Consider the following 25652-nt stretch of genomic DNA (forward strand, 5'->3'; position numbering starts at 1 on the left):
TTTTATGGGCATATAGAAGACTCCTTTGATTCAGCTATAAGTTCTCATTGATTTTATGTTATTTGCTTGCCTGGCTAGACATGTCACAGGCAATTTATCCCAGGAAAGGTAAAAGAACTACCTTCTAAACAGTCACATTAAAATAAAATGTTGACATTAAAATAAACCTTGGAAAACTTTATTTTCAACCCTTGAAATGTCCAATGTTATAACCCAAATACAGATGCATTATTGATTATTCTGTTCTTCCCAATCTTACTCACTGCTTTCCACAGTAAGCACATTCTGTGTTCCAGAATAAACAATCCAAAGTGCAGCCAAGCAAAGTTTGTACCGTAAAAAAGGTATGGATTGCTATTAATGGCATGCTTTCTGGTGGCACAGATCTTCCAAAGAGGTTGCAAGGAGGGGAAAACCCAGGAAGCTTCGTGGTCCCATTTTGGCTCCCACCCAAATCCACTCACTTGGACTGCTTAAGGAAGTTAGAAAATCAGTTCAAATAATAAAATAGGGCATAGAAATAGTTTAATAGTAGCCAAGGGAGAGCTTTCTAGAAATGTTTTAAAAATATGAAAAAACAAATAAAGCAATTAACCCACTGCAGCGTGAAAGGCTACAAAAATTTACCGGGGGTGGGGGAAGGAGAAAGCAGCTAAGAAATCAGCAAGCAAGAGAACTTTCTCCGTGAGTACATTAACAAGGCCAAACACAAGGAAAAGTGTGCAAAAGAGAGCAGATCAGCTGCTGGCCCGGCCAGGGAAGGAGTGCAGCTCCACTCCCACAGGGTGAGAGCGGGCTCACAAAGCGCCTGTTCCCGCCGTGCTGACCCGGCTTCGTGGCCGACTTTGAAGCCGCCGCAGCAAAGCTCGGCGCCCGGAGCAGCTCCCGCGGCCGCCCGAGCCCTGAGGGAAGCGTGACCCAAATGCCGGGGCCGGGCGCGAGGGACGCGCGGGCCGGGGCAGGCCGCGCTCCTGACGCGCGCATGCGCAGCAAGGCGCACGGAGCCTGGGCCCTTCCGCACGGAACATCGCGTTCCGCGGGCTCACAGGCAGGAAGTGGAGGCTTCTCGCCCCGCTTGCCTCTTCCCGCCTTGGGGCTGCCGCAGCTCCTTGCCCGTAACTTTTGTCATTTTCTGCCGTGCTCCCAGAGGGTCGTTTCAGCCCCGTGGTGCAGGCCCTCATGTTCTACCCAATAACAAGCCGGCTCTCGATGACATCCTTAGTTGCCAGGCAGAATTCCCCCTCGCGTCTTCCGTACCGCCGCGGCGCCACCGGGAGGGGCGGTGCGTCTACTTTGATTGACAGCACGGCTAGTGGGCGTGGAGAAACAAGAGAACCAATAATAACTGTTGGTGGCCTTGATGAGCAGGGCCCGCAGCCAATGGGTATGGGCGTGTGGTCGCTCGGTTGCCAGGGCCACGCGGTTGCCAAGGCCTCGGCTCAGCGCTGTGGCGGCCCCCGCCGCCGCCGTCCGGGCCCGCTGCCGCTGTCCGGGCCCGCCGCCGCCACCTGCCCCGGGCCGGCGCGATGGTGAAGCTCGCTGCCAAGTGCCTGCTGGCAGGTGAGTCTGGCCCGCCCGCTCCCATCCGCCCCGCTGCCCACACGGGACTAGAGCGGGCGCCGTGGGGTCGGGCGAGGCGGGCAGCGGAGGCGGTCCGGCTTCCCGCAGCCCTTCGTCGAGGGGCCGCCTCGCCAGAGAAGAGGTGGGGAAAGAGGCCATGGGAGAGAAGGAAAGACCTCGGCTGCCTGGGGACGGGAGCAGTGAAGTCGTGTGTGTTGTTTCCATTCGGTACCCGCCCCCGCCTACCACGTGGAGTCGAGCAGTGCCCAGGGAGGGTGTGAGGTGTAGTTGGATCGGCTGAAATCCAAGGACAGGATCTGAAAAAGAGGGGGGAAAAACGCAAATACAAACCAAAAAGAGTATTTCTGCAGGATGGAGAGGTGGGTGCAGAGGCTGGAGAAAGCGTGAAGGGAGCAAGGGTAGGCAGCTGAGTCCTGCCTCATTTGTGAGTCTTGCTTTGGGCTGACGTGAGAACTTCATGTCAGAAATTAGGATGATTCTGAGAGTATGATAGAAAGGTAAAGCCTAAACAAAGAATAGAAGGATGAGCACTTCACAGTGGCATCTTTTTCCTCAAATAATTTAGAGGCTAACCTGAGAAGAAAAATGAGGTGAAGACACCACTTTATTTAGTCAGGATGGGTTATGGAGGTGTTGAAAATGAGTACAGCTGGCTGTTAACACTTTATGAAAGAGCTTTTTATTTTTTCCCCTCCCTCTACATTGAAGCTCTGTGCAGCCTCAGCCAAAAGCACAAATCCATAAAACCTTTGTGTGCAGTCAACTCCCAGGTTTAACTCTTCATTCCAAATTATTTAATCCAGAATAAAATGTTTGCCTTTTTTAACCTCAGAAGCAGCTGGCCATCAACTCACACAAAGCCAGATGTGGTCTTTGGCAAAGGCAAGAGAATTGATCTCCCTTGTGGCTCTACTGCTGTGAACAGCATGAATATCTTGCCCATCTTCTATGCTTGAAACATAGGCATCATTTCCAATTTGGAAGTTTCCTGCTCCCAATATACTGGCTTTGCTGAAGTCTGTCCAGTTTTGCTGTTTAGTGTTACCAAAGGCCAATTCCATGACCATTTTAAAATCACATAAGTTTTCTTTGGATGACCTGTTTATGTCCTTAATCCTTACTGGGTCTGGAGCAACCTTTTCAATTCTGTTCACAGCACAAAGAACAGGAATGTCCTATCCCATATGTCATTCTTCTATGTGCTACAATAATATCCATGTATTATTAAAAATAATAAATTAGTGAAGCAGACCTGGAAAATTAGATTCTCTGTTGCAGAAAAAAACACTATAGTGTAAAGGACCTAAGATATGAGTAAACACAATAACCTAAAGGAAACAAGAAAATGCAATTACATAGAGAGGAGCAAACCTATCAGAAATGGAACTGGGAGCTCTTGTGGACCTAAGGAAATGGTTATGAAGAGCCAGTGACACCGAATTGGGAGATACACCAAGGTCAAAAAGAACAGGGGAAAAGGGCTCTTATTATTGAGACTATTGAATTGACAATAGAAGATAATTCCTGTGTTATCTCAAGGGTCATTTACAGGCATAAAATAAAAAAATCTGTTGTCTGAGCTTACTGTGGAGACACTACACAAAGGTTTTCATTGTAGAGAGACAGCTGGCAGTAGCAGGCATTTTTGAAAGACTCTAGAGATTCTGGCAGAATAACAGAAATATGGATAGAATATATACTGTGAGATGCACTACTGGCACACAAGACTAAACTGAAAAGGGCAAGGAAACTTACTTTGAGGAAGTGTACTGGTGTGATGGGCTAAAGAGGATGGCAAAGAATAAAAAGAGGGAAAGAACACCTGGGGCTGTCAAGTGAAAGAAAGGCAATGCATTAGTTAAGAATTTGTGCTGGCTGATGCCTGCACAGTTTGGAGCAATGTGTGCCTCTCTATCTCATTTTACAAAGACAGATCTAATTGTCTATTGAAATACAGAATAGCTTCCACTCAGAACAGAGTGTTGTCTTCCGCACAGGCTTGAACTGATCAGAGAACAAGCAAGCTGACTTACCAGATTTTCCTGTCTAAATATTATGAGCCCAACTCAGCTCAAAGAAAGCAAGCATGCTAAAAATGTTTAAACAAGAACTACATTTGGTTAATACATCTAGGGGTAATTGTCACTATCCAAAACACCCTTCCTCCTTTGTAATAGTATGTGAGCAGAGAGCTTTACCAATTTCCTTCAAAACACCATTAGGAAGCTGCAATGGAGTAAAAAATATACCCCTTTCTTGGTTTATTCATTAAGAACTTAATGTAAAATATTTCCTTTCTGGCTTTATTTATTAACAACATCGTGTGAAAGACTTGTATTCCAGGCTTGGCTGTTATGAGTGTGCCTTTGAGGGTAAAGCTTGAACCACTGAGGTATTTAAGTATTGGCTCCTGTCCTTTTAACTATCCAGGCTAGTGAGACATTATGTGGAGAAATTATAAGCTCTTTGGAAGCATTAAGTCTTTGTTTAGAAAGGGTTATGATTTATGATCTTTTTCATGTAGTAATATGGGCATATGTGAGTTCTGCAGAGCCTGAGGAAATGGCCTGAAGTTGTGTCAGAGGAGGTTTAGGTTGGATGTTAGAAAAAGATTCTTCACCCAGAGGGTGGTTGGGCTCTGTAACAGCTCCCCAGGGAAGTGGTCATAGCACCAAGCCTGAAAGAGTTCAAGAAGCATTTGGGCAATATTCTTGGGCACATGATGTGACTCTTGGGAATAGTCCTGTGCAGGGCCAGGAGTTGAACCCAGTGATCCTTGTGGGTCCTTTCCAACTCGGCATATTCTGTTCTGCGATCCTGTGATTGCTTTGGATCTCACAGAGTTTTGTAAGAGCAGGCCAAAGTAGGCAGCTGTCAGGTTTGCCTGAAGTGTTGTGCAAGCCATATCAGAAAGCCTTGGCTCTAGAAGAGCAAAAACCAAAGCCCCTTGCTTTTCCTTCCATTCAAGGATGAATCAGCAGGCTCTTCCAGCCATGTGCTTTCTCTCTGACGTTTGCTTCTGTTATGCCCAGGATGCGACTAATGAGCCACCAGCAGCATTGAGTCAGCAAGAGTTGCTCTCTTAGCAGGGTCAGCAAGAAGAGTTCATTGAGAAGTGTTACCAGCTTAAGCAGCTTTGTCTCAGTATATAACAAGGATTTGAGTCTGGGGAGATGGATAACTTAAGGAGAGAAAATAGCCTCCTAGGAAGCCCAGTCCCTTTCCACATTGCAATTTTCTCTACATGGTAACATATCTGGGAAATTTTAATTCCTAGGTAAGAGCTGTGGAGTAAGCATGAATTTTAGAATGAACAGCAGTTCCACCCTGATCTGGCAGTCCTTTGCTGTTGTGCATAGGTCAGAAATCAAATGTCAGCCACCAGTATGCATAATGGCAATATTCATTTCCTTGTGTGGGTATTACCTTTTAGATGGTTTTGTGCTTCATGTGACAGTTAAATTGCCTGTATTCAGAGTTAGAGCATCTGGGCTCTTACAACATGTGATAGTATCAGAACTGAGGAAAAATAAGATTCTCTAGTGTGAAACAAAAATATTTTATGTTTTTGGTTTTGCAGGCGATCCAGCTGTGGGTAAGAGTGCTTTAGCCCAGATGTTTCGCAGTGATGGGGCTCATTTTCAGAAGAACTACACACTGGTAAGCATACAACAGGCTCAGACTGCTGTCTAAATTTTTTCTAAGATGAGTGGGAAAACTGAGAGGCCTAGAACAAAATAAATATGATTTTAAGTTGAGGCATTCGAGGTGGGATCTTAGATGGTTTTCTTTCTTACACCCTAGATTCTGAAGAGAAAACATTTAACATTCTCTAAGTCTGTATTATGTAGGTGCTGGTGTTGAAACTTAGGCAGAATAATTTAGTTAATCTTGTGATTTTCCTGCTGAACCAATGTTTTCACAAGGTTTTGTGGTGTTAGAGAGCTTCCCCTCTTTAGGGACTACTCTATGAAAAAGCCCTGCTGAAGGAGAAAGCTTTTAATTCCAACTATTAAATGTGGATGTGGACAGTGTGCTTATCACTGTGCAAACACCAAGATGTGCTGCATAGCCCCAAGATAATTATAATCTACAGAAACTGTTCCCAGATGAAGAGGATACAGTTTGCAGTCTTTCAGTGTAAGAATCAATGGTGATGACTAATCAGAAGCAGGATAAAAATAAAAGTAAATATAAGTAAAGTAAAAAAAGGAAAATATGAGTGTGGATTAAAAAAAAACCTAAAATATGTTTATTCATTGAAATAAAGATGGAAACCAAAATTTAAGGATAGAAATAGAACAAACAAATGAGCTACAAAGCAGAATGAGATAAAAGGTGGAAAAATCACAAATAATCTCAGTCCCATATGTTAGCTCATCACATGGTTAGTGCAAAACGTTCTAAGGCGTGCGTTAGAGCAGCAGTGCGAGAGTGAGTGTAGACCTGCAGACTTCAGCTAATACTCTGTACATAAGCAAATCTCTTTGGTTCTCCTCCTTTTTCCCCCAGCTGAGCAAATCTACGAGTCTTTGACATATTCGTGAGATTAGGTTACCAGAGCTAGGAGGAGTATTGGTGAGTTTCCAGTGATCTGTGTTTGATGAAATTGTAATGATTCACAAGAATTGCCTCAATCCAATGCACGGTTGGTATGCAGTTAGACAGGCTCTTAAAAACTCTCCTGATCCTCATTTTCCTGATTCTTCTTGACAGACAGCGGGCATAGAACTGTTGGTGAAGGCTGTATCAGTTCCAGAGACAAGTGATAGTGTGGTGAGTTTTTCTGTGACATAAATTGGGTCAGAAAGAGACATCCAGAGCTCAAGCCCCACGTGAGTCTCATTCTGGTCGAAGATCACTATGCATGTTCATGGGGCAGTTAAGTTGCTGATCATGTATAATTATTGATACTCCAGGGTTAGTTTACTCTTAAAAATATAATTTTCATATACTTGTATCCAACACAATGTTTTAAACCAAAGTTATTTGTTGAGAATATGTTCTGTCCTTTAGGGTACTCAGGTTTAGTTCATGATTCTTGGAACTACAGAAGCCAAAGCTTATCTGTTATTTCTCATTAATGCCCTATACTCCCATTAATGGAATGTATATAATTTTGTATAGATAGTAGAGGTTACTGTCCCACTCCACATATTCTGTTTCCAGTAGGGATGGAAACTAGACTTGGGACCTTGGAAGTAACTCTTTTACATCTTATACTTGAAAAATGACTATTTATTTTCTCATACTATCTGGAGTTTTCTCAGTGCGGGGAATTTGTCCCTTAGGGACATGACACTACTGTACTGAATAAAATGTTGGAGTTACAAGTTGCAGTATTTACTTCCAAAACCTTTCCCTACACAGCATTTTTTCTTGGCAAGAGCCTTCTTTCTGTTTCCGCTTTCAGGAATTCTTCATTTTTGACTCTGCAGGAAAAGATCTATTTTCTGAAATGCTGGAGAAACTGGTAAGTCTTATGTAACAGTCCTCTTCTTCCAAAGAAGTGCTTTTGCTTTGAAGATCTGAGCTCCCCAGTCTGGCAGATGTAGCAAACTTTGTCTTTAGTGTAAATGGGAGCAATTACCTCAGTTGCCAGCGCATCCTGTTCTACCTCACTAAAACTTGTGTAAGTACTAGAAGAAATACTTTCCAGAGAAAGGAAAGCAGATAGGCAGTTTTCTTACAAAAGAAATAGGAAACTTTAACTGAGAATGTCTGTGTACTGTTGTTTAAAGTTATTTTTATTTCTTAGAAAAACATCTGTTTTGCTGCAACTTCAACAGTCGGAGGGTGTTTTTTTTTGTGCTACAGTGATGTTTTTGATCCAACAGGATTCATTCTCGTCCTTGAGCATAATCCTGCCCTTGGATTTTTTCCTTCACATATTTGTGACTTTCCCTGCACAGTTCTCTACTGTGCTACCTCATTTTGAGAAGCAGAATCAGTTATTTGATGTAAGCTTTCATAAGATGGCTAAGTCAACCTAATGGATCGTTGTCTACAAAAGCGATTCCACTTTTACACTTGCACTAGATCTGGTTTGCAAGGGTCTTCCCTAGAAGCTGGCTCAGCTTCTCGAACTGAGAAAGAAAGAAGAAAACCTTTCTACTTTTTTCCTAGGATTAATTTTGTGCTGATTCAGCATGAAAAATCAGCTTCCCCGGGGATCAGAAGAGTTCCAGAGCTGATACAAGTAAAGGGGCAGGGCTGCACAGACAGGACTAGCAAGGAAAGCAAGGCCACCTCTCCCAATGTCAGTGATTTAGCTGGGTCAATTGAAATGTGAAACCTCAGCCAGGGCATAAGATTCCTGGGTGTTAGGCTTTTTATTTTCATCTTAGCAGCTGTGTTTGCCACGTTTACAGCCTGGCTTTTGACCACATTGGTTTCATTAGAGCTGACAGTGTTCCTTTCTTGCTGTGCAGTGGGAGCAACCCAACGTCCTGTGCCTTGTGTATGATGTCACTAATGAGCAATCCTTCGACAACTGTAACAAATGGTTGGAGAAGCTGAGGGCTCAAGCAGTTGGGATGCACATCCCAGGTAAGAATGGGTGTGATTCTTGTTATCTACTCCCCTCTTGTTGTTTCTGGTGAGCTGTGGAATAGAGCATTTATTTTAAGTCAAGGACAGACATGGCTTCCTCCAAGTCCTTTGCTTTTATCAAAAAGCAGATAAGGCTTGAATATGTTTCCTTTTGGAATCTTTTTTAGGTAGTTATAGACTATTCACCACACCTACAGCTTCTTCAGTTACTTCTACAAACGTTCCAGTATTTATGGCTTACAAGTCAGCATTGATGAGCTGGGTTTTTTCTTTCCTTTCATGACTTTTTTTCTGTAGGTGTCTTAGTGGGGAATAAAACAGACCTAGCTGATCGTCGAGTTGTGGAGCAGGAACAAGCACAGGAGTGGGCTGAGAAACATGGCCTGGAATACTGTGAGATGTCAGTGGTGAGTATCTGCTCCTTTCACCATCTGTGCAAGGGGGTGTTTGTAAAGTTATCTTCTCTTTCAGGCAGAGAAAGATAACTGGGTACTCTTTTCACCTTGTTTGTCATCTAACTCAGTTTTAATCCTTCTTTGGTGAAACAGAGCAGAAATAGTCAAATGCTTATTCCATCTGCAATTGACAACTTTCTTATTTCTTTACAGAAGGAAATGAAAAATTTTGAGGCCCCTTTCCACATCCTGGCAAAGTTATTCCACCAACTGTACAAAGAGAAAGTGGAAAGTTTTCACTCACTAGCCTGATTGGTATGATTTATTTATCCTCTAAGCTTCTTCTAGTACTGAGAATCCTGCTGGACTGAATACAGAGAGAAGAAAAAATATGAGCTATTTGCTACTTCATGGTCATCCTCTGGTAATTCAAAATAAACTAGAAATAGGCAAGTAGAAAGACACTCTTCTGAAGCTGCTACCTCAGCATTCCTTTCATGTCCTCTAACTTGGTTCTCTGCTCATTGAAAGTCTGCTAGGTTGGAGGAGGCGGAGAGTAAAAGGGGAGGATAGAATGGAAATTGCCAGCTCTTTGCTTTAATATCTTTTTGTCTGAACAGACTTCCTGCTGCTGCAAGCAGGGATGTAGAGGTTTGGAAAAGGAGAGAGGAAGCTGACAGGATGTTTTTTGACTTAAGCCAGCCTTGATACATACACTGCAGGGCAGGACCGATTTGGCCCTACCCCTTGAAAAGCGTTTTGAGGAGGAGGCTTGTTGCCTTAAAATCAACATCTGGAGACTGAGATGTGTGGAGGCAGAGATGGATTTAGGTGTGTTTCCAGGAGTGCCAGAGGTGGAGGCCAGTTTTAACAGTGTTGCCTTTATCAGTTGTAGGACTGATATGCTGGTGACTAATGCATGTTTCTAATTTCCAGAATCTGGTTTTTTCCTTCGGCGTGGCTCACTGTCCCTGCCTGGTGGGAGCTGTGTCGCGTCCAACCGCTGTCACTTGGTGAGGCAGTGCCCTCTGCTGGTCCCAGGTCACAGGAGTTCTTCAGAGGCTGCCACCTCCCTTGAAGTGAGCAGGAAGGGCTTCCTGCAGGCACATCCAAATAAGCTTAGCTGCAAAATGAAGTCAAATTGCAAGAATACCTTCTCTGTTCTAAAGATGAATCTAAAACTTACAAAAAATTACCTTTTCTTCTTCATGTCTTTATCATCTTAGGTATTGTTGTGTCATTTTTGTCAGCTGAATTTGGCAATACTGTTCTGATTAAGGTTCAGTTTTCAATCTCAAAATCAGAGTCCTCTTATTAAAGTCTCTCTGCTTGTCATTGAATTTCAGATAAAAGACCACGGTTCTGATGTTGCTAGTGGAAACAGCACTAAGGAAATGAAAGACAGCCTGGCTAAGTTACTCTGACTCAGCTGTGTCTGGCTAGAAGTTTCATATTAGAAAGGGTAAAAGCCTAGAGAGAGTTGCTCTATTGTGTGGACTACTGATGTTACATGTGTAAGAGTCTTTGCTAATGCAGTATACAAAAGCATCTGTGGTAAGGTAGTGCCTTGTAACTGAGCTTAACACCAAGAGTTTCAAAAATTTAACCATTATCTTCCTGATTATGGTAAACTCTCTTGGCCTAGGGAAGCTGAGTTTTGTAGAGAGTAAGCACTGAGTGATTTTTCAGGCAGTCTTTTCAGGAATCTGTGTTTCAAGACTTTTATACGTATGGTTTATAATAACTTTTATGCCCAGTGCTAGGAAAAGTACATTAAATTGAATGTAAGAAATATGGCTGCAGATGTTGTAGCAGACTTTATGAAGCACTTCAAGGATCTGGAGAAGCACTGGCCTCATTTCACTGGCAACAGTGTGTTGATGCTGAGAACTCGCTAGGGAGCATGAATACTGGTTAAAGAGGATGAGTAGGAGCTCAATCTACAAGAAGTGAAAACAAGAGATTCTTTTGCTAAAAGCCAACTCAAAAATGGCAGGACAAGCTGGGAAAGCTTCTCCTTTCTCCAAAGAAGAAAGGACTCTTCCATGAACTTAGGGTAACTAGAAGACTCACTCTTTTTGCATTGGATTAGCATTACTGGCATTTGTATGTTTCATGGGTTGTCTTGTTAATCCCGGGTGTTTTATGTTGATTTACATAGGGTGTATAGACTCTTCCTTGCAGGTCCTGGTATCTGCACCTTTTATTCTTACTCTAGTAAGAATAAAAGATATTTTGGGTGCTGCGCTGATCCAGTTAAAAAACTAAAGAAGGTTTGTTTTTATTTGGTATCTCATTTCCCTCTAGTTCTATTGATGATGTGATCACAAAACAAGACACATATTTTTTCACATGAAAATAACATACCAGATGTGTATGTCACCTGTGACATGGTGTATCTAGGGGGAAGAATGCCTTAGGAATAGGTAATAAAATGAATTCTGTGCAATCTTTAACCAGGGAGTCTATCTCTCTGCACCTGAAGGACTTCCCATAACTTCAAATAAACACTCTAAATGCATCAGTAAGATGAACATTGGTGAATGCTGCTTTATAAAAGAAATGCAAAAGCTGGAGGAGCTCATTAAGGGAATGCTTGCAGTGGTGATTTGTGATTTATAGGGAAGCTGCTTTTGAGAAGTTAGTGAAGAAAAAGGCAGCCCATGCAGGGAAAGATGTATTGCCTGAGAGAGGAAATGTATGATCTAATTAGCTAACAGTAGGGATTCACTCACTGCCCCTTTCCCTCTTCCACAGGCCACAACCACAATTAGAAAAGAAGTCGTGTCTAAAGCATGTTGTCCAACTTGCTTTTTACAGGACTCTTTCAAACACTAGTGTGGACACAGTTTAATGTCCTTCAAAATAGTGTGCTTGACAATAACAATCTCAACCCTTTCAAATCTGTTTTAATAGTGTAATATATTGTCCTTCCTGGCTAATGTGCTGTGTAATACCAGCCTGATGCAAGTGGTGGTTGTTGCTATTTTCCTGGCTTAATTGTGACCTTGGTTGTAGAGGCTAGGAGTAAAGAGGGGGTAGAAAACATGGGAGCCAAACATAGGAAGATTGTGGGAAATAATTTTGTCTCTGTGTGAAGGAGTTCAGGGTGGTGAGTAAGTGAGCTGGACCGGCAGGATGAGTAAGAGTCTGGAGCCATTGTTAAGTTTCTCCTACCTGTTTACTAACTGTGGCAGTCACATCTGTAGAGTGAGGATGTGTGTTTGCTGCTTATAGGCTTAGCATCAGTCTGAATTACAGATGCTGTGGAGAACAGTGGGAGGAAGACAGAAAGCCTGTCTGCTGACCAGGAAGCTTGTTGTCTTCTTACAGCTCCCCTGCTTTGTCCAACTGTGCAGTGCTGCAGGTGCTCAGCATGAGTGTTACAACACAGAAATACCCAGCTCAACAAGAACTGAAATTTCAAAAGAAGGGGAAGGAAACAAACAGGCCTTTAACTAGTTTTCATAGATATGTAGTCCTTTTTCCTGCTTGCTTGTTTGATTAGGCAAAACCATTTCTTTCCTCCCTGGAGTCCCTCCTTCTTACCTTTTCTTTGGTCCTCGTGGGTCTGCACAGAATCTCTGTTATACTTGTGCCCTGCTTTACTTAGCTTGATACATCACCAGCTGATTTTTTTTTTATCCTTCTAATTTCTGCATTATCTATTCCCAAGGCTGCAAGACTTTTCATCTTAGATTAATAGACAAAAGGAAACAAAAATGGAATTTTTAGTCAAATTGTCTTGGAAGAAAAAGCTTTAAGGAGCTGTCTGACATTCTGAAATTTTACAGGAAATTCATTTGTGTAAAGTTGTCATATTAAAGAGGCTTTAATGGTTTTGTTTTGTCTTGCCAGACATAGTCTACTATGGAGTGAAATTCAGGATGTAAAATTCCAGAAAGATCAGGTTTTATTGTGGGAATTAATAGGAGTTTCAAAGCTGATCACACTGTGATAAGATTTGTTAAGACTTAACAATGGAGTGGTCACTGCTGTTCATAACGAAGCATTAAATGTACTGAAATGGGGCTGTCAAAACAGTTTCTTCTAGAGATTTGTTCATTTTAAAGACTTTAAACTTAAGAAAGGACATATTTTAAAAGACTGATCTGATAAATTACACCATTTGGACCAGGGTTATTTCTGATATAACTTCAGTGACTTGAGGAGCTGGATTTAGTCTTTTATGCCAATTGACTCCCCTGGGTAAGCTTCATTTCTTTACCCACTATACATCTTGGACCAATCTGACCTGATAGCAAAAGACACATGATGTTGTTGAAAATGAAATACTGCCTTGGGGCAGAAGGATAAACTGTGTGGCCTCCTGAGGTCCTCCCAGCAATACTTTCTATAATTCTATTAGATTAAGTGAGGAAAGAAGTAGCATGGAAAGCACAAAACAGGCTAAGTCATAAACTAGCAATTAAACTGGGAGCTGGGCAGAAAACGTACAATCTATCCCAATTAAGAGCTGTATCTCAAGAGAAACTGGGAGCCTGACGCAGGTGCTGACAGCAGGGAAAACACTGCATTTCTGTTCTGAGGCAGCAACTGCTTTTTGCTGGTGCTTATGCAGATCTGTGGGGGTCCTTATGCAACTCAAGGTTGTGCTCTGTTTTTAATAATTTCTGTATTTCTGATGTTCAGGTGGCCGTTGCTTGCAGTTCTGGTCTCATCTACCTGCACAAAGTCAGCAGCGTGATGTCAGATTATTTACTAGTGGCAGGAAGACATCCCTATTATTGACACCTGCATGATGGGACCCCTGTCTCCCCATGCATTCTCCTATCTCATATCTGCTCCTTGGTGGACAATATCCACCTTTGCTTGCTCTTAACAAGTAATTTTTCCATCTTGCAGATGGTACTCTGTGGAACCTGGGGCTGAGGGATTTCTCGGACCTTCTGCAGCAAAGGTGGAATCAGAGCAGGAGCACTTCAAGGGCCATGTCAGCCTCACAACATCTCTTTTGGCCTAGGGGCACATCATCTCTCTAGTTCTCGTGTCCTATTTCCTCCTTCTGCTCTCATTTTGCCTGGAGAACAATGTCTTCTGTGCCATTTGCCCTTGGCTCTGTTGACCCGGAACAGCAATGCTTGGGGGAGGGAGGAAGAAGAGAGCTACTCAGTCTTGAGTCTTTCCAGGGCTTTTTAGCTGTTGTGACTCCCTGTCAAAGTCACCTGAGAGATGGGGATGTTGCTCAGCCTGGGGTGTAATTTCCTGGCAGGAGACCACCAACTGAGTCCTGGCAGCTTCATCTGGGCTCTTCAGAGCTTGCTGCAGTGTAACTTTGTTACAGACACTGGCTGTTCTTCTAACCTGGGGTTTTGGTGGAAATTTTTGATAGACTTTTTTTAAGCCTTGGAGGTCTTTTGTTTTTCTGTCATGGCTTCACATATTTCCTCCCCTAGAGTTGTTTGTCAGGAGAAGCTTAGAATTGCTCCCTTTCCTCGTCTCTGAGATTTAATCTGGGAATGTTTAAAAGGGAAATGTGACAGACCCTACATGTCAAGCTGGGGTCAGGGATGGGGTCAGTTTGATGAGTTTCCCTCCAGCCAGATATACATCAACTGGAGATATGTGGAGCCTTTGATATTTCTGCACAAGTACTAGAAAAATAGCCAATATGAGGGCTGCAAGTTAGGGACTGTGAGGAAAAGGGTCAAAAGGCAGAAGTGATCGACTTCTGTATCCGAGAGAGGGGAAAATGCAGGAGCACTAGGGGAACAAGAATATGTAGGAAATATGTAGGTCTGTATTCCTTCATGAAGAGCCCAAATGATTTGCTGAGGCAGATTGTGAGGGTGGGATTTAGGGATGGGAGAACCTGAGGCTTCTCCTGTCTTTTAGAATGCTGTATGAAAATTAAGTGGGAGGAAAAGTAATTTTTGCATGAGCCACTGAGGGAAAATGAGGATACAGGGTAGAACTGGATGACCTTGCAGGTGGAAGGGCAAGTGGTAAGAATAAATAAGTGAAGGGAGATCTTCAGGGCCAAGCTCGCAGGGCCAAGGGCAGACAGGGGGATTCAGAGCCATGATGAGGAAGGTCACTGGTAGCCATCAATTTAGGTTTAAGATGTAGGGCCTGCATTAGAACAAGGCAGGAAGAAGTTAAAGTCTGTGTGACAGGGTTGACACTGGAATTTGAAAGGGCAGTAGCAAGGATCCAGAATGATAAACCTAGGAATAGTGTGGGGAGATAAGGACAGCAAGCCGTGTTGCTGTGAGCGGCAGTGGCTGGAGACAGCATACCCAGGTGAGACCAGAAAAAATAGAGTAGGTATGCTGAGGGCACTATCAGACTATCAGGGTGGAAGAGTGTGAAGAGATGTTGGAAATTCATTTTTGGGTACAGCTTTTCTGAGGGAATTTCTGAGTGAAGGGAAATAGATATCTATAGTAATTGGTACCCACACATCTTCATAAACACATTTAAAGCACAAATTAATTCCAGTGCTATATCCGCTATCTCTATTTTCCTTTGCCAAAAATTATAATGACCTTTCTGCTTAAACTGTTGGTTTGTTGTTTTGTTCGTTTGTTTGTTTGTTTGATTGTTTGGTTTTGGTTTTTTTTTTGAGGGGGGGTGGGGGCAGGAGGGGGAGAGTAGGCAATAACATTTCTGCCAAATTGTGATTCTGCATCATGAATACATTCAGGAAATGGAAAGAGAACCTGCATCTGACCAGGCAGGAATATTTTCTGTGTTGGTTTCCCTTCTCTACTTTTGCTAATTAATTTTGATTCCTGTGAAGCGTTGCTCTCTCTTAGTCTAACAGTTATGTGTGGCCATTGTGGACCATATCTAGGACTTTATTTCTGTGATGTTGGGTGGCTTCAATTTGAGGACTGTAAAACTGGAAGTGTTGAGATTCAGATTACAGTTGAAGCATCAAGCATAAAATCAGCTTGTAGGCACAGCAGAACAGAGTATCTAGGAAAGATGTCTTGCAGGGTTAAGATAATGCTTTTCAGTGCTGTTGTCAGCAAAGGGAGGCTGTGATGGATGTGAAAATGTTAGATGAGGAAGGAATTCTGGTGGGTTTGGAAAGAGCAACAAGTATGGGTTTCTTCTAGCAGGTAAATGCAGAGGAAAGGATGCTGCAAGTCTCTGGATGGAGGTATCTGGGGAGGTAGTAGAGGAGGTAAAGGAGCATTCTTGGACAATGTTGTGGAACTGGATAAGAACAAGAAGATGGTTCTGGTATGAGCAAAAGCAGAGTAATGCAAACCCTGCCCTCTGGTTTCTGTCCCTTTTGAGGTATGGAGCTATTTCCTTTCAGCAGAGTATGTCATTGCTCTTGATGACCCTCACAGCTAAGACTGCCAGTAGACTGGCTTTCCCTCTTCACTGAGATAAAAGTCATCCCTGAATGCCATCTTGGTCCACAGCTGTGGATTCCTTTCCCTGTCCATGCCACTTGCCTTTTTCCTCCTGTCTCTGCATGTGGACGTCTTATATGTCTGTGGCAGGGTGGTAGAAATGCTGCAGTCTTCTTTGAGGTGTCGTCTTCAGAAGCTGCTCAGAGTAAGGCCGTGAGAACAGCCATTTCAAGTCAATGCACACGCACACACCACAGATAGCTCAGCGGAGGAAAGACAGGAAGGGTCTTTGCATGATACATTCCAGCAAGGGGTTTATTGCATCCCCCACACCAAAGGGACCAGAGACAAAAGACAAAACCATGTGGTCTGCACGACTTAACTGTGGAGTCAGTGACCAATGACCTGAGGGCAGAGGGACGGGCAAAGGGCAGGGCAAAAGGCAGCAACCTGTAGGGGGGATGAGGGATGAATAATTGGGGTGGGCAGTGTCAATTGGCCAGTGGGGGAGTCAATCTGATGTAGCTTGTTAGTAGTGCTGCAGAACATCATGGGTTGAGCCTTCTCTGTCAGCCTAGATGGGAAAAACTCTATAGTATCAGAGGATTCCACAATTCTGCTACATCTCCCATGATACCAGCCCTCCCTGTGACCTTAAGACTGCTTATTTCCTCCCATGTACTTTGCTTTCCAGGATTAGGAGCTGTGGTCAGAAAAACAGCCACTGGTCATTCTATCTACTACCACCCTCTCCTACCCGTCTCCATCTGGTGCTAGGGAAGAGCTTGTGCCCTGTTCAGCTAGCTAGTTGTGGCACAAAGCTGGACTGGTATAGGAGTGAGAGGGCTGTGCCCATATCGGATGTGTATCTCTGTGCGGGTGAGGAGCATCCAAGGCAGGCACCCTTTCCTCCTTTTATCAGCCTGTGCTCATTTATTTTACCATCTGTTTTCCCAGTGCTGGAGATGATGCTGGGGATATGTGACTTGGGGCACTCAGGCAGAAACTGGCCTGCACAAGGCCAGCCATGTGTTTGCCTCCTAGCAATGCAGCGGTCAGCAGCAAATTCTTTGCTGCTGCCTCCTCTCAGTATGGGAGAGAGCAAGTGTGGGCCTGGGTGTGTAGGAGATACAAAGAAATGAAATGTGGCAGGGGGAGAAAGGGAGAGACACTAGGGTACCTGTGTATCAGCTGGAGAAAACTCTGGGAAGGGGGGACAGACATACAGATGGGCAGAGTTGGGGAGAAGGAAGAATGGATTGAAAAGAGGGAAAAACATACAAAACTGTGTAGGGAGAAACAAAGGAACGGAGTGGCTGGGGGGCAGCAAGAGAAAGGCTGTGAAGGAAGGAAAGACAGGCAGATTTGGCAGGGTTGTGGTGTGGAAATCAATGGATTGTCTGTGGGAGAGGGATGTGTGCCAGCCAGGTACTACATTCATAGATAAGTGCATAACTACAGAGATGGAGGTAAATTCTGTGTGTGTGTATTTATACAGGCCTATGTAAGGGTGAGCTGAATGAATGGGAGTGAGGAAGGGGAGCCATAAGGAAAGAGGTGAGTGAAAGCAGATCAACAAAAGAACAATGCTAGTTAGAGATGAATCCTTGGAGTGCAAATGAGCTGGCATCAGGCAGTGGGGAGGAAGAGATTTGTATGAAAAGAAGGGAGATTAACTGCATTTGTATGTTTGGGGCTGAGGTTTTCTTATTGGAACCTGAAGGAGGACACAGGGCAGCCATCAGAGCACAATTCCCCAGTACTAAACAGAAGCATTTTTATGCATTCAGAGCTCGCTGCCAGTGCACAGAGGGACACAGTGGACCCAGGAATGTAAATGCCACTAGGCATTTACTAGGCTAGTGTGGACAGTTTCCTACCTGCTGAACTGCAATTTGTACCTGAGTGTTTGCAACCAGAGTGGGCTGCCTATTTCAAGCTTGACTATTAGAAACTGTTTAAGATGGCAGCTCAGGTATTTATTTATCCTCTTTCCCTTTCCTCTTGCCCTTTTCCTCACAGTGTACTCATAATAGAAAAGGAGACATGAAAAAGTAGTGCCCAGATTCATAAGCACCTTCTTATTTCTTCTGCCTTGTTTCACAGACACCATTTTGCTTTGCTGCCTGACTTGACCTCCCCCTCTTCCCTTTGACCATTTTTTTCTCTTCTGTACTTTCCTCTGCTTTTTTTTCCATCTACTTCTTTCTCTTTTCCTTCAATTTTCTATAATTTTAAGTTTTTTATTGTCCCTATAACTCCGTCCCCCTTTCTCCATTGTGTTCTAGACTAGGAGCCCTGTTTCTCTCCTGCTCCTTTTCTCCCTGATTCCTCCATCTCCTTCTGTCTGTGCCTGTCTGCCTGCTTTCTCTCACTCACTGTCTCTCTTGAACTGGGTTGTGAATTCTGTTGGCATCAGAGTGGGTCAAACTGTAAAACCGAGGTTCCCGGAGGGCCAGGTTGTGATAATTTTATTTTTACCATGTCCTTGGATGTGTAAAGGTGTTTGTTTGAGGGGGAGGAGCAGTCCATGTGCTCCATGTGGGAGAAGAGAGAGGAGTGCAGGCCAGAACAAATGAAGCTTATAACCAATATAGGTCAGTTGCAGAGAAGAGTCCCAATGGTCTATGAAATAGAGAAGTGTTTTGCCATTTCAGACTGGCTAGTGGAAAGATGGCAAATGAATAGTTTTATCTAACAGACACAGGAAAAGGGTCCTGTCAGAGAATGCAGTAGTGATGTGCATGGGAGGAGGACCAGCTCTGCGTAGGGGATTGCTCATCTCCCAGCCACCCCCGTAACCCAGGGTAAAAACAGCCTTTCTCCTGCTCTGAGCTGCCTACTCCTGTGTATGTTCCCATGTCTCTGCTATGGCCTGCAGAGCATGGCTGAGAGATGCTTCCCTGTGTCCCCTCCCAGACTAGCTCACTGTGTTAAAGACGATAACAACTCAGCAAATAAATTAGAGAAGCACAAAGGAGAACCATAATTCCAGACTCCTGGAGGATGGCCTGGAGTGCTTGGTCAGCCTCTGCTGAGGTCAGCTGCCAAAGAGACCCACATAGTGGCAGAGAGGCATCATCAAGGCCCTGAGCATGGTCTGGTGGAGCTGTATGAACCAAGTGTACTGCTGTGAATTGTTTTGCTCTTCAGTAGACTTCTCACTTCCCATGATTTGCCACCATATAAATAAATGCTACTTTCTGATCATTCTCAGAAATTTTAAAAAATGGTCAGTAGCTGCAGTGAATGACTGAAAGTGTCAAATACTGATGAGCCCACCATTTGGCCTTGGAATTTTTGATTTAATTTCTATTAAGAAATATGTTGGTTTATGAGATCAAAGCTACTATGTTAAATTACATTAAAACATCAAAACAGAAATCTGGATTTTCAGAGGTGTTTGGAGCCCCTCTAAATTCAACGTGTAATGCTGACTTCTTAGCACAGCTGAAAATCAGGACAGTTCCTCACTGTCTAAACATGGAGTTAGAAGCCTAAATAGACTTACATGTTTTGCTTCCTTTTTTAAAGTAGGCCTTTATTCCCAAGGCAGAGAATACCACCTCTTGACAATTTCTATCCATGGAATACTCTTCTATGCATCACCATAATGCTCCAGTCTAGCATCTGACTGGCTTAATCTGATGTGTTTAACCTACTTCCTCTATAGGAATTCACTTGAGGGATCCTAAACCATTACAATGGTAATGTGAAAACAAATCCTAGGAATTCATACAATACAAGAGCTCTTTGGTCACGATATATCAGCTGACTTGCTCGGAAACAGTGTCTTAGGTACTTCTACACCTCATGGGATGCCTCCCTGACTATGTGGGACTACAGAAGTAAATCCTTCTCACATTAAAATTGTTAGCCTGTTTCTGGCATCAGTGCGATATGCTGATTCTGAATTCTCTCAGAATGCCAATTCACTGAACTCCTGAATAGGTGCTGTGATATGTGCTGCTCGTGATTTGTCCCTCTGAAAATTCAGAGGGATGAAATAGTCTATCCTAGACACTAATAATTTCTCTTCTTTTTCTTGGGATGTTGCTTCAAGAATCCTTTTAACCCTGATATACTAACTGAGCATCAGAGAAGTTAAATGTCCAATATTCCTGCCCCAATACCCTAAACTATCTGACAGAAGTAAAGCTCAGGGTATCCTAAAGATGAAAGTTGGCATAGCTGTCTTGCAGTGTTGTCTGTGTCAGTACCACAGACCTAGAAGACCAAGTCTGTCCATGGAGGAAGCCCCAGTGATACCTCTGTGGCTGCAGAGGTCTAGATGGCAAAAGCTCATATTAGGGCCAGATTGTGGCTTTAAATGATGATACTGAATAGATGCGGCTGCACAAGATCCTCTTGTCTGTCCCCATCTGTGCCCTTTACACTGAAAGGAGGATTGATATCACAGGATATCGATCAGTGTCAACACAAACCATCCTCACTGTATGCTTCACCTTTACCTCAGCATTTATCATTGCACTGATGTTTCCAAGAAGATTCTGAAAGCCTTTAGAAAAAATAAGGCCTTTCTCTTTTTTGACTTATTCTTTGCAATTCTCTCATTACTATGTTTTCATGGAAACAGGCTTTTTTTTTTTTTTTTTTCTTTAAGAACCAAACCACAGTCCATGTACATTTCCTCAGGGGAGTTTCATAAAACTGTTTGTCAAGAAATGATGACTGCTTTTAATTTGGACTTTCTGAAGCTGACCATAAGAAGCCACTCCTTCCAGGAGAGACAAATCAGGAGTGATGGTCTAATCGAGTTATAGTCAGTGGATAAATGGACAAAGGCTTTACTGGGGGCAACATAGTTATTGGTGCCCATATTTCAGGCACAAAGGGCAGTGAGACCCATTTCCTCTCTGATCCATTCTGGAGACTTTTCCCTGTGCCTTAGGCCCTAGAGCAGATTCTGATTACAAGACCTGTGCCAAAAACTTCACCAACTTTTTGTTGCCTGGAATATGCTTTCAGGGTTGGATGTATATAGATGTCAGTGGGAACTGTCTGTGCCTGGCTTTGGATATGAATGTGAACTAAAAAGAGAATTTCCATGAAGGATCTAGGGATACAGCAAAGGAGAAACTATGGCTGTATGCTTGTGAATATGTGACTCTCAAGCTGGATTTCTGATATATGGTTAATGCAGGGTAAGGGAGTGTAGAGGCATGTATTTATTTATACTCAAGATAGTCCAATATGAAGGGAGCCTGAGATTATAGATTAGGTGTAGAAAAAGGTGTGTTCTGGAGAGGATAAGTATGAGGCACAGCATCTGAGTGGGGAAGAGTGTCTTTAGTTTAGCATACTTATGTAAATACATAGGGATAGACAGGCTGGTGGGAGGGGGAATGTTCTCACAACTTATTTTCTCTGCTAGTCATATTCGGTTTGTGTGTGTGTATATATATATATGTGTATATATATATACATATGCATATATCCTCACTGAGAGTGCTTTACCAAATACTAGAATTCCAGCTAGAATGAATTGTTAGCAGCCTGCCCTCTGTTAGAGCTAATGGGTTGCAGGTATTGATTTTTTTCTATTTCTATTGATTAGGAGGCTGCTGTCATACCAGCCTTAGCATAGCATGAAAAGAGAAAGGGAGGCAAAACAGTTCACATCGCAGCAACTCATCATGGTGGAAAATTCATCCTGGGTATCTCAGTCTTCTCCAACTATCTCTTCTGAGTAGAGAAGGAAGGCATTCCTTTTTTTCCAGAAATCAACCCTCAGGGCTCATGAGAGGACACTTTTTGTTTCCCAACCATCTTCAAATATACCACTCAATGGAAGAAAAGTTGTGTAAGAAAAAGGGAAAAAGGAGTCTCACATGGAAAACACAGGAGTTGTAGCTTCAAGACTCTATCTGAAACACTTATCTTGGGTACCCATAGGTACCCAGTTCATTCATAACAGCACCCAGATCCCACTAAAACCAGCACAAACACTTTCACTTTAGTGTGCTTTATGAACACATTCTGGATTTTTCAGTGCCTCTGCAAACTAATGAACATGTTACTTTATAGGAGTGTTGTAAGGCTAAATGAACCGTTTGTACAAGATTTAGCTTGGAAGACGACATAAGTGAGAACCTGAGGGACTTCTGTATGGCAGCATTAGAATCTCATACTTGGTGCCTGCCAGAGTCCACTCCTGTCTATCACAAGAGTTTTTTTAGGCACTTCCAGGGCAAACCCCACACCCATTTTGCATGGAAATCTGCTCATTTTAGTTGATAGACCTCCATATCCTGTATCTCCCTTCTTCTTTAATTTCTAGTCAAAGGGTTGCTCTAGAGATGTCTTTGCTGTATTATTGATTGTCTGATGTTTAAACTGTGTTGTTGATTTTCAAGTTACATGAACCTGAAGATAAGAAGAGATGCCCAGTGAGGCTTTTTCCATCTGCATTTTTCTCCCTGTGTCTATCATCTCCATCTCTAACTCCTTCACCTGCAATTCTCTGGCAAACCCACAAATCTTCTTTCCATGGCTTTCTAGTTTGTTGAACTGGTCTAAGAAAACCACCAGCGTGCAGACATGATGCGAATAATATTTCTTAAGTGCTTTGGAACCCTTTGCTTTGGATGTCAGTGATGACTGCTCTGATCACCCCATCTGCTTTTCTAACAGTACAGATATATGACTTTTTTTCTTCTCCAATAGAATATCTTACATTTTAATCCTCGTTATACACCGTATCTCATTTCTCTCTTCTCGGCCCCATTGGCTTCCAGTTCTGTGATCATCACCCTAACCCCAGTTTGTTTTTCCTAACGTTTCCTCTGCTGGTGCATTTCCCTATTAACACCTCTGCTCTGCCTGCAAATGCAGCTGCACCAACTCTATCTCTTTTACAGCTCATTACAACAGCTCCTTCTCAGCTGGCCTCCCAGGATGAAGATTCCTAGATCCAATTTTTATACACTATTGCTGTTTGATTTTATCCTATGTGCCAAAGAGCTCCACTGCAGCACTCAATCCACAAACGCTATTCAGTCTCATTACCATCCCATGGAGTTGCTTCCGACTTTGTGCCCTTCATCTCGCTTCCTGCATCTTTCTCGTGCCCCTTTTTTTCCTACAGCACTGCCCCTTCTCTCCACAAATAGCAGCACTCTTGGTTTGCCATTGGAAGCAGACTTCCTGTGGCTCCCTGTCTCATCAGCTTCTCATTTCAAGTAATTTAAAATGTAATTTAAAATCTCTCTATTTCCTCCAGACTATTAATTTCTCTCCTTACTCTTCTATAGATGTCATTCTGTGTTGCACTATTCAGAAGATGCGACTGTTGTAAAAATCGGCCACAGCGGTTTTATTCTGTATTCTTGTTTTGTATTATAATTTTTAATGATTCTTGTAATTGTAGGAAAGACGAAATCTCAGCACAGCATCTAACCACAGCACAAGCAGTCACACAGGACAGTCTGGCATTTGCATTGCCTTTGTTCCATTCTTCTCCTGTGGCATTTAGAACTGTAGAGGGATTATTGTGAATGGTCTAAGAGTATATATAAGTAGGGTAGCAGGAAGAGAATTATTTCTGGAAATTGGGAAGTGTGAAGCAGGAAGCCATGTTTAGTTCTGATCCTGAGATGCGCTGAGCTCTCATAGGTCTGACTGCTCTTAACCAGAGATTATAGAAATTGCTATCCTGCAAATGTGTCCTTCTTACACTGGCAATTTCTTTGGGGAGAACATGCCCTTCTCTTGTTGCTGTAATACACTATTTGAGAATAGAGAGTAACTGAGGAGCCACCCTTCCTTGGAAGTATGAGGTCCAGATTTCCCGAGTGGTTTTCTTGTCCACACATGAGATGTTTGTGGCTGATGGATTTAAGTGCAAGAATAGCCAAATGAAGATTTTTCTTCTTCAGAATCTTTCAGACTCCTGGCCCAGACTTTCTATCTTTCTTTGAAGAATGAGAAGATTTGAATATTGGGGTGGGGTTGGAAAGGAACAACCACTAACCAAAACCAAAATTCTCAGAGCCCCAAGAATTGTTTATTCTTCCCTTATGCCTTCCTCTTCAAGGTCCCTTCCTTCTTTCAGGAGATATATAAGGGGAGGAGAGGTCCTTCCCTAGCTTTCCAAGCTAAGAGCCTCATGGAGCCTCCTCAACACAGGCCATCCCTGTAGAGCCATAATCTCCCACCAGCTTAGGGGTCTTCTCCACATCCCTCTGCCTCTCAAATTCCTTTGCACCAAGGACAACAGTTGAGAGAGCCTGTCCACAAACTACCATCCTCCACATTCTTGCAGCAGGTTGTACTCAGAGTACTAAAAATGCAGACTACAATATGCACCTTCCCCCTTGTTCATCCCCAGCTGCTCAGCAGCTTCAGGGTACAGAAAGAGCCCCCCCAGCTCCAGTGGCAGAGGGCAAGACTAGGATTCCCCCAGATTAACTAGGTACTGTGTTTGTCCACAAGGAATGTTTCAGTGATCTCAACCTGCACTGTCTTCTATGACCTCTCCCTTTTTCTGCCTTCCCTAGGGCCTCTTCCGTCTGCTGATGGTGATTTGCATATGGCTGATGCTGGACACCATGAATGCTTGCTGGTAAACACCTCTACCTCAGTCTCAGCTGTGAGGGCAGCCTGGATTGTGCCCTCCAAATTGGGGAAATGATCAAGGGTCTGTAGGGCAGCCAGTGGCCCCTGACTGCTTGCTATAGAGCCCTTCATGTCCATGAGTCCTGGGACAGATTGTCCTGGAAGGGCAGTCCCAGTCTGCACCCAGAGAGGGAGTAGGGAGAAGAGGTAACTGGAGTTATGAAATTGCAGCATGGCTGAAGCTCTCCAACTGGTTCAACTTCCCAGCGCCCCCTTCCCCTAGCACTGCTCCCCCGCATAGAGCAGCAGTGAACCTAAAGCAGATCTTCTGGTCTAATTTTTCACTGAACAATGAATCTGATCAGAGAGAAACAAAATCGGTAGCATCAAGAATTAGATTATTTCTTTTCTTCATGATTGTTGCATTAATGAGCAGCTACATGTATAGAACCAGGAGGTGACTAATGTAATTAACCTGGTGTAATGATACTGCTGAGGAAAAGAGAGAGGATTATGACATACTTAGATGTCAGTATTGCACAATTTTGTATGTGTTCCCTGTACTATCGGGTTGTGTCTGACACAGAAAACTTAAGCAGTGATAGATTTCAGTCTGCATCCATTCAGCTTATGCATCTTTCTGTGTAAAATGAGGATGTGAAAGGTGGATTGCTTTCCCAGGGTTGAGGGGGTGGAGGTATTCAAATTTGGTGGTGTCTTTCCTTAACAAAATGATACTAATTATCATAATTCGTCCTTTCTCATGAAGAATCTTCCCAAAATGTCTGCTTCTTGGAGCAGGCATTGGGATTTCAGTGAAATCCCCAAAGAGAAAGTAAGAACACGGGGATCCACACAACACTGGTCAGGGGGAGGCAGAGGGATGGAAAACGAGCAACACCAAGACATATGCAACTTGCAGCAAACCCGAGAAGAGTGAAGAGCAAGCACTTAAAAATCATAACAACAGTAATAAGAGCAGAAAGACATGCTTATTTTTAAATTACCCTTCCACGTTACATTTCACCCGCCTCCTGGGGAGACAAACGGCTGCCTGAAGTTTTGTGCGGGTCTAACTGCGGTGTGCGGGTCGCACTCGCAGCTCCGGGTACCTACAGCGGGGATGCGAAGGACGCTGAGCTGGGGGGCGGCGGTGCGGGGGGAAAGGCGGTAAGCGAGGGAGAGCCCCAGCGCCGTCTTCCCCTGGGCTCCGCGG

At 43.5% G+C, this 25652-nt stretch overlaps 2 protein-coding genes across 6 annotated transcripts in view; both read left to right on the plus strand.

The window, feature by feature from the left end:
• Window positions 1-1411: 1411 nt before the first annotated feature.
• Window positions 1412-25098, plus strand: IFT27 (intraflagellar transport 27). Of its 4 annotated transcripts, none has more exons than XM_053977587.1 (8): window positions 1414-1560; window positions 5162-5241; window positions 6298-6357; window positions 6995-7054; window positions 8013-8130; window positions 8431-8540; window positions 8742-8843; window positions 24379-25098. In XM_053977587.1, the coding sequence occupies exons 1-7, from the start codon at window positions 1527-1529 to the stop codon at window positions 8838-8840; spliced, it is 561 nt and encodes a 186-aa protein (XP_053833562.1). In that variant the 5' UTR covers window positions 1414-1526; the 3' UTR covers window positions 8841-8843; window positions 24379-25098. The 4 variants fall into 4 exon arrangements, with proteins under 4 accessions (XP_053833563.1, XP_053833562.1, XP_053833561.1 ...); XM_053977586.1 differs by lacking the exon at window positions 24379-25098 and adding an exon at window positions 9465-9723; XM_053977585.1 differs by lacking the exon at window positions 24379-25098 and having other exon boundaries at window positions 8742-8992.
• The window catches only part of CACNG2 (calcium voltage-gated channel auxiliary subunit gamma 2), a 53636-nt gene continuing 52385 nt past the window's right edge, over window positions 24402-25652 (plus strand). The window contains exon 1 of one of the 2 annotated variants that reach the window (XM_053977584.1): window positions 24402-24443. In XM_053977584.1, the coding sequence (XP_053833559.1) occupies window positions 24434-24443 (10 nt within the window). In that variant the 5' untranslated portion in view covers window positions 24402-24433. The remainder of the gene's footprint in view (window positions 24444-25652) is intronic. The other variant, XM_053977581.1, reaches the window with a different exon arrangement.

Source organism: Vidua macroura, chromosome 5 (assembly GCF_024509145.1).
Source record: "Vidua macroura isolate BioBank_ID:100142 chromosome 5, ASM2450914v1, whole genome shotgun sequence".
Lineage (NCBI taxonomy): Eukaryota > Metazoa > Chordata > Aves > Passeriformes > Viduidae > Vidua > Vidua macroura.